Genomic DNA, 9,368 nt, shown 5'->3' on the forward strand with positions numbered 1-9,368 from the left:
AGATGATAAAAGGACTAGGCCTACAGTCATTATGTAACACGTACTGTAATTGTGCCATTTAATACAATACTATACAGTGTAGAGCATTCTATAGTTTGAAAATCTAGTTTTGGTTGCATATATTTCTGTTCACTAACAGTTTTTTTAAATGCCTTTTTTTTGTTTTTTTACTGTATACAGTAAATGTATACTCGTTTTCACAAAAGACTTATCAGATTATCTGGCAACCCTACCCTACCTTGTGAAGGGCGGAACTGAAATTCCCCGCTCAGCGTTTCTGTAGGAAGAATTGAGGGGACGGACGCAGAGGAACATCATGGAGGGAGATTTGAGTTGTTTCATGTAGCAGAAGCTCGGACGCATTTCTTAGGAATTATCAGTACAGCCTCTCAATGGAGCTCGACAAAGACATCCAGACAACGCAACGAGGATTTCACTGCAACCTCTGCATCGTTAATATACCCAACAGTAAGTTGTAATAAACTACGTTAAAAACATCAGCGCTAACACAAGTGAGACATGTTTTTGCACTTTGCAAACCAGCTATAATTCAACAATTATAAATATAAATATATATATATATATATATATATATAATATAAAGTTACTTGAATGAAATGTGGAATTGCCACTACATGTAGGGCTCTTTTAGCCAAAAAGTACAGTTTTGTAACGTTAGCACATTCCATGGTAATACCACAGCAATTCATCTCGTATCTTTAAGTCTTATAGATACTATGATTATTAATATGGTAATAATTCAGAAATATGGTATACAAGTACGGTGGTATTATCCTCTCCTAGCCTCACTGTACCGTTTTTTACGGTTTTTTTCTTTTGTAATCTAAAAAAAGAGCCCCAAACACTAGCATTCTCTATTTTTCTATTCTATCTTCTTGTTTTCTTTTTATTTATTATAAAAAAAGACTCTCTAACACTAGACTTCCCTATTATTTTCCTATTCTATCTACTTGTTTTTAATTTATTTATTAAAAATAAAAAATCCTTGCTATGTGTACTGCGTTAAGCTAACCGAGACTTGTCACAGCACTTACATATTGACCTTTTGTTGGTTTTGATTGCTTCTATTGTCCTCATTTGTAAGGAGCTTTGGATAAAAACGTCTGTTAAATGACTAAATGTAAATGTAATCTGCTTAATGTACTCCATCAGTTTCCTTTCACATTTAACTGAAGTGTTTCTGTTTAGGGCCAAGCCTGGAAGATCATGTTAAGGGAAAGAAACATCAACATCTCCTGCGGCTCAGAGCTCAGCGCAAAGCTCAGGAGGAAAACGGTGTGTTTGTGAGCGGCTTTAAAGCAGATACCTCTCAAACGGATCTGAAGGAGTATTTCGCACAGTTTGGGCCGGTGTCAGATGTGATCATGGACAAGGAGAAGGTTTATATACACACTGTCTTTACCCTGTGCTAATAATTTAATCTTTGTCTTGCTTACATATCTGTATTTGAAAAACAGATGTAACGTTTGCTAACCCTAATATTAACATTAACCCTAAGTTATGTTACATTACAGATGTAATACATAAGGGAGATGTAATGTGAGATTTGTTGTTCTCTGTAGGGTGTCTATGCTATAGTTGAGTTCTCCGAGTCACAGAATGCTCAGGCGGCTCTGGCACAGCTACAGCATCAGCTCAATGGTCTCAAGCTCCGTGTCAAGCCCAGAGAGAGAAAAGAGTTCAAACTGGCTAGCAGGGGGAAACGAGACTCCAAAAACACCCAGATCAGCCTGGACAAACTCAACTACGAGCTCTGCAAGGCTACGTCTGTAAGAGAGCGCTTCACATCCAGGCTGTGTTCTCTTGTCTATAAGCTTTTTCTACATTTTTAATGTGTTCATTTGTGTGTAAAAGGCAACTGAGCAGATGCAGAAGGTGGTGGAGAGTTTCGAGTTGAAAGAGAATGAGAAGAAAGTGAGAGATCTTCTAGTTCAGCTGCTACAGGAAGTCTTCACAGAGTTCTTCCCAGGTTCTCTCTTAACTGAAACATGAACCAGATAAGACAAGAGTGCCATAAAATAAACATTCATCTTGTCTGTTTTCTAAATGCATGTTATAGATCTTATTGTGAACAATTCATCTGTGCATGCATTTTATTTTTTAAAAATGAAATCCAATCAACAACTGATGCATCGAACCAAGTCCTTCCCTACATTTTTTTGATTTTCGATTTTAATCAGTGCAGAAGAGTGCAACAGTGACCACACATCTTTTCTGCTGCATTGGTTTTAAATATTTTTTCCAATCATTTTCTAGTGATTTTAAAACGATTCTTCAAAAAGTTGCTTTGTGTCATGTGTTACAGATTGCCAAATTGTGCCTTTTGGCTCCTCTGTGAACACATTTGGGATTCACTCCTGTGACCTTGATCTGTTCCTCGACCTTGAGAACACCAAAGTATTTCAAGCTCGTGCCAAGTCTTCTGAAGCGGTGTGTTAGCACTAATACTGGATGACTGTGACCTCAAACATTAAATAATCAAACTGTTTACATCTGCCAGTATGTAAAGTCTCTAAAACTGCCAATTTTCAGCAGACGGGAGAAAATCAGTCTGAGGATTGCCGTTCTGAAGACTCCATTTTGTCTGACATTGACCTGTCCACTGCCACTCCTGCTGAAGTCTTGGAGCTGGTTGCAGTCATTTTGAGGAAGTGCGTTCCAGGCGTGCACAAAGTCCAGGCGCTCAGCACTGCCCGACTACCTGTGGTCAAGTTCAGTCATCGAGAGCTCAACCTCCACGGAGACATCACCGTCAACAACAGGTTGAGAACAGTTGTTTTTGGCCACTTTGTGAAATGAAAAACTTCGAGTATAGCACCCCACTGGACAATCTCTGTCTATAATGTTTTCCTTTCTGCACTAGATTGGCAGTAAGAAACACTCGATTTCTGCAGTTGTGTTCGGGCACTGACTCCAGACTGCGCCCCTTAGTCTACACCATCCGATTATGGGCCAAGCAGAAACAATTAGCGGGTAATGAAGCTGTGCATGACAGTTAATTGTGAACATCAGATAAAAAATGAATACGTTTTTAATGTTTTACCACATATGGATGCATATTTTTAGGGCTATTAAGTTTTTAATTGTGACAGCATATTAATTACGTACATTTGTAATGTGAAAAATAATTTTTGACTGTAAAATTATGATACATGACACGCAAGTAATAAATGATCCTGTCTGAAAAAAAAAAAATATATATATATATATATTTATTTTTTAATTTTTTTAAATAATATAATTCATGATTTTGGGGTAATATAAATGACCTGGACATTTCTTGACAGTTTTGGTGAGATTCACATGTACAGTGTTCTCAGTTTAACCTTATAAATTTTTAATATTGCAGGGAACCTGTCTGGCCCTGGACCGTTGTTGAACAATTACGCTCTTACACTGCTGGTGATCTTCTACCTTCAGAATCGAGACCCTCCTGTGCTTCCCTCTGTGAACCAGCTCAAAAACATGGCCTGTGCGTTAACAAGGACTGCTCTTCATTTCACTCTCTTAATCAGTTTGTTTATCTGTATTTTATGACACATATTTTGTTGACTTTTTTTTTAAAGAAATATTAAATCGGCAGTAATAGGATGTCAGACTAAACCGTATCTCTGTGAGATACTGAGAGCCTGAGATGCACATTTAATAATGGTTTTTGTTTTTGCAGGTGAGGAAGAAGAGTGTATTATTGAAGAATGGGATTGTACATTTCCTAGTCAGCCATATATTGTACCCCCCAGCAAAAACACTGAAGATCTCTGTAAGTACCACATATGCTTTATATTTTTATCACTTTCTTAAACCGGGTTATGGTTAATATGCTGACAAAGCGTGTGGTCATGTAAACATGTAAAACTGTTTTCCTTTATCTGCGTACAGTTATAAACGGCTTCGGCATAATCTGATCAACATGGCTAGATTGTTGCCCAAATTTGTCTGACATATAAACATCGCAACTGCAATTCTGTCAGCTTATAGACCTTTAGTGCAGGCGCATATTGAATTCTCTGCAGATGTAGATGAGGCTGTGAGGGATAGACTTGCTGCCTTTACAATGGTACATAGTGTATAAAGTTGCTAGGTCCCATAATTTTCAAAAACTGCAACCTTCAAAAATGTTTTATGGAACCATTGAACACACTGTTCTTCTGCCCCTCACAGCCTTGATGCTTAATTTGTCAATGAATAAATATGACACTACCCTGACTAAGGTCTATTGAAGTGCACATCTCACTGTATATTCACATCCAGCAAGAATTGTGTTTCACGATAATTGTGTTTCACGATAAAGTAGGAGGCAATAAATTGTACACTGTGTTCTCAGGCAGCAGAAGTTGTACAGTCAAAAAAAACTTGCAACACCTAGATTTGTTGTTTCTTTGAATAAGCAGTATTTATTTTAAAACAATATAAAGTGTTCTTTTATTTCAATCTGCAGTCTAATGAAGGTTAGTAATGGATAAAATCGGTAAAAAAAAGTTTAGTTAATATATAATTTTACCTGTTTGCAGCTCTGTTAAATAGCTATTGTGAGCATTATACTAACTAGACTAATAAAATGAAAATTTAAATACACAAGCAACATTTTTAAAATTACTTATTTTCTGAACAAAGCAGTAGCTTTATTTAATTCTAACTGGTAAACTTTTACAAAGGAGACGTAGAACCATAACAAAAAAATAGCTTACAGTTTTTGCTCGGAACGAACTCATTCCCTTTTAATCCCTGAATTTGATATACATGATAAATAACAAAAACTTTTGACTATTCATAATAGACGACATAATCAATTGACTCAATATTTTTAAAGGGGTCATAGGATGCAATTTCAAGTTTTTCTTTCTCTTTGGAGTGTTACAAGCTGTTCGTGAATAGATAAGATCCCTAAAGTTGCAAAGACTGAAGTCTCAAACCCAAAGAGATATTCTTTATAAAAGTTAAGACTCGTCCACGCCCTCCTAAAACGCCTTGTTTAAACACGCCCCCACATGTCTACGTCACTGTGTGGGAAGATTTGCATAACACCATCCGGACTGTTTCCTGATCCTGGTAGAGTAGACTACAATGCTGTGCACAAAGGCTATTTCTAAAAAAAGTGGGGCAATTCCAACTTTGCAAGGACAGTCTGGCGCTTCTGACTCACAGACTGTAAGTACGTTTTCATATGTAAAGGATTTGCCACTGATGATTCAAACGCGAATTTTGGGCAGTGTAGAGTAGCGCTTGTTGTTGTTTCTCCGATCACAAATGCAGACATGGTTTTATGTTTATGCGGCGCAATACGCAACACAACGTGTAAAAAGACAGTATAAGTCATTATAATCCATAATTATGTCCCCACTGGATGCAACAAATGCCTCTTTTATAATGGGTTTTAATGTTTTTGTCTCGTCGCTCTGGCCGGGACATCACAGTATGGTAAGAGGCGTAACATTTCCGTCACATGCTTGAGGTATTCAGCCAATCACAACACACCTCGCTTTTTCAGACCGATGAGACTTTTTTTATTCTCGCTGTAGTATTGTTACCGCCGCCACCATGTCGTGGAGAACGCTGTTTCGTTGTGAAAGCGAAACTACTTTGTTTGGTCTTCCAAAAGAGGACACGACTAGAAATCAGGGGTCACTTTTCAGAACGATGAGCTTTGTAAAAATTGACGCGTTTCAGAAAGGCGGGGCATAGAGGAGCAACAATAATGTACAGTATGTGGAAAATAATGTGTTTATGCGGTTTAAGGTTCAAAAAACATTGCATTACACCAAATACACACAATAATTTTCTTTTTAGCATCGTCATATGACCCCTTTAAAGCGATTATTGATTAAAATGTGTACATATGGCACAGCCCTATTGCGTACTACCAAGTGGAACTTTTGTTTTTGAGTTCTCAAATCACTTGCACGTGTTGCTGTTCGGGAGACATCAGTAGACTGTGCCTATGATGAAAATTGTCACACATGATGTCTGCGAGATGGAGTTGAACATGGACAAGGTGTTGTTCTCCCTGTAACTTCCCCCATCTCCTTTCCCTCAGGCGCTTTGCTTTTTGGATTCTTCACCTTCTACTCTAAATTTGATTTCTCCGCATCAGTGGTGTCTCTGCGAGACGGCCATGTGCTGCCTATCACAGACTTCCTCGGAAGTGATGAGGAAGCGGTAAACACCACAGAGGCCTCTGGTCCCAAACCAAAGCGCTCCTCTGCCCCTAAACTGGGGCCTATGAATGTCCTGGATCCATTTGAGCTGAACCACAATGTGGCCGGGAACCTTAATGAACGAACGCAAAAGAACTTCAAGAGGGAATGCTGCGAGGCTGAGAAGTACTGCCGCAGTTTGCAGTATAAGCACAAATCAACCAAGGGCAAATCCTGGGGCCTCGTGCGGCTCTTTGCACTGCCAAGTGAAGCCGGACCCCGTTCACAGGTCGGGACTGAGAAGATAATGGAGGTCAGCATCCCCTTCAAGGCAGCCGTTCTCCCAGAACCCTTGCGTGCCCAACTGGCATTGGCTGGGAAGGGTTTTAGAGGTCTTTGGTTTGCAAAGGTCTGCTCTGCTGTGCACATGGTGTTTCAAGAAATTTTAAAATGTTCCCCTTTAGAGGAAACTCAAAGTGTAGCTGTTTGTCAAAGTCTGGACAAAGCAGACAGAGATGGAAATGAAATGGAGGTGAATAATAACCGAAGTGTAGAAGATTCTGGTCTACGAGCCAAAAGCGAAACTGATAAGAAGAGACCTCTTGCAGTGGAGGAGGGTCCATCGACCTCCACCGTTATACAAGCTAAAAGACCGAGACTAGAAGTTGAAATGGAGCACCTAGAGCCAGTCCACTGGACTTGGACTCAAAGAAACTGCGTTTGGGCAGGCCGACGGAAAGTGCGGAGAGATCTCTTGAAGACTAGTGATGTGACTTCCAAACCTGAAGGAGGCTGCGTTGACATTGAGAGCAGGGTGACGCAGAGCATTGTGGAGAAAGAGGAGAAACTGCAAGATTTGTTGGAATTCAAAGTGGATGCAGAAGTTGTCGGCGGGAACGAAAGCACCAAAGTTGTCCTCCGTTTTCACCCCAGCCATGATTCTGCAGGCGTCTTTCAAGACTTCTTCCATTTTCTGGAGTCCTTCCTGCCTAAGATGGCAGAAACAGTTCTAGAAAGGGTTGAGTCATAATTTTTATTTTGTTCAATGTAATTTGTTTGAAATCTGCCTAAACTACAACTTTCAAACAGAGCTCAGAGGTCTACCCTTCTAAGTAAAATTTTTTTAGTGAATTATTTTGAGAATATACCTATATTTTGCTTTTAGCATGGTCTGAGATCAAATTTATTTCCTGAATCAGTTGGGTTTTGTTTGTATTTTTTCTCTCATGATTTTGGCATGTTTGCCTCTCTATAATGTAAATATAATGAATGTGACCACACATTAAAGTTTGAACTGAAACTTTGAACTATCAACACCTGGACTTTGGCTTTCTTTATTAAACGGATAGTTATGATTTTAAAATCTGATTTGATGTGCTGCAATTGATTTGTTGTGAACAATCTGAAATTCGCATGCTTTTGTTAAATATTGATGAATATATATTTGTTTAATACTCCAAATTAATATTCCAAATGCTGTCCATATCCTACAGTTGCTTTTATAAACTATACGATGTGCTGCAATTGTTTTGTTGTAAACAATCTGAAATTTGCATGCTTTTATTAAATATTGTTGAATATATATTTGTTTAATACTCCAAATTAATATTCCAAATACTGTCCATAGCCTACAGTTGCTTTTATAAACTATACATGTATCTTGGTGAAACGATAGTTTCTGTTATAAATTGTATTAATTTAGTTGGAAGTAGTGAACTAAGGTTCTATTAAAACTTGATCTTCATATAAATACATCATAAAGCTGGTATGACAGTTATTATATTTTAGTGGTTAGTGTGGTATCTACCTTACCTAATTAATATAAATAAGCAACGTTATCAATTATTCCTATTTATACAATGAACAAGAAATAAAGACCTAAATTACAGCCAATTAAGAGTCCTTGTTCAGTAAGTGATTGACAGTTGGTTTACATAAAGTTATCCACTTCTTTTTGAAATTCATTTTGATATATTTTTTAACATTTTGAAACCATACTGATTTGATGATGATTAAGAAATTCAGAATCTTAAAGACAAAATATTAGCAGGTTAGACAGTGACATTGAGGACACAGAAAATATACAAAAACACATTTTATTTGAAGCTTTTATTTAAAAAGGAAGAAATGCAACACTTAATAAATCACCAGTTTTTCATGTTAGAATTGGTAAATGACAAATATGGCATAAAATGCTCTCTTAGCAGTGATAAAAAAAATTAAACTAATATGATTTCTATCTTAAAACAAATGCGAGTTTAATATTTTTTTCCAATGTAAGACATGATGGTGAAAATGTACATGTATGGTAAAACAGAAATGACTCACCTGTGCTAAAATCAATAACACCGCTCGTGGATTTTCCCTTTAATTACTTTTTGCAGCTTCCTTTCCATGTTAATGTTCAGGACCTGTTCTACCCATCAGCCTGCTGTCCATATGGTGGACGTTATGGCCGTAAGACATGCTTAGAATGGAAAAGCTGTGAATACTCTGGAATGAGAATTCAGAGGCGTGTGCAGAGATAAATGACTGTAATTACACAATGAGGCATGCTGCTTCATTACAGCTGCTGTATATGACACTGGAGTATTAGTCACAAATGAACAGCTCATCCTGCCTTATTTCATGCAATCTGATATACATGCAAAAGTAATTAAGAGAGATCAAATGGAGGAGGTAATAAGACTTACATTAGTTTTTTTTTTTTTGTGGGAAATGTAGGAGAGATACACAAAAACTATATTTGTTGGTATTGAGCATGTATAAGCGTGCAGTCTGCTTTACAGATGACTGGCTTTAGTTGTTGCATCAGAGGGGCCATTTAGGAAGAAGTCTATCAGTGTTTTAAATAAACAGATTGAGTAAACCCTTATAGACACACCCTGTCATCTCTTTAGACATTGATGCTTGCGTGTAACGTCCTGCACAAATATTGTATGGTGACATAAGTGTGATATTCTTACTTTTATTGATTTATTAGTTAATCTGTTTCATACTTCAAAATCCTACACTGTAAAAAAAATTCCGTAAAAAATACGGTAGCAACATTTGAGGTTTTACGGTTTTAACTTAAATTTACAGTTAAATACCGTAATTTCATTAACTGATAAAATGTTATTATATACCAACCTATTGAAGTACTAAAATCTATTTTGTACCTTTGTAATACACTGATAACCACCAAATGCAGGTGGTGATGAGAAAGTCACA

General features: G+C 37.4%; 1 protein-coding gene across 2 annotated transcripts; it reads left to right on the top strand.

The window, feature by feature from the left end:
* The first annotated feature begins 258 nt into the window (after window positions 1-258).
* On the top strand, window positions 259-7,450 carry tut1 (terminal uridylyl transferase 1, U6 snRNA-specific). Of its 2 annotated transcripts, none has more exons than XM_016569431.1 (10): window positions 259-468; window positions 1,210-1,400; window positions 1,584-1,790; window positions 1,876-1,990; window positions 2,327-2,451; window positions 2,554-2,783; window positions 2,885-2,994; window positions 3,371-3,493; window positions 3,689-3,781; window positions 6,056-7,450. In XM_016569431.1, exons 1-10 carry the CDS (start codon window positions 393-395, stop codon window positions 7,183-7,185), a joined length of 2,400 nt encoding a protein of 799 aa, XP_016424917.1. In that variant the 5' UTR covers window positions 259-392; the 3' UTR covers window positions 7,186-7,450. The 2 variants fall into 2 exon arrangements, with proteins under 2 accessions (XP_016424917.1, XP_016424918.1); XM_016569432.1 differs by having other exon boundaries at window positions 2,557-2,783.
* Window positions 7,451-9,368: the final 1,918 nt, after the last annotated feature.

Source organism: Sinocyclocheilus rhinocerous, unplaced genomic scaffold, assembly GCF_001515625.1.
Source record: "Sinocyclocheilus rhinocerous isolate Xijiao unplaced genomic scaffold, SAMN03320098_v1.1 scaffold1763, whole genome shotgun sequence".
NCBI lineage: Eukaryota > Metazoa > Chordata > Actinopteri > Cypriniformes > Cyprinidae > Sinocyclocheilus > Sinocyclocheilus rhinocerous.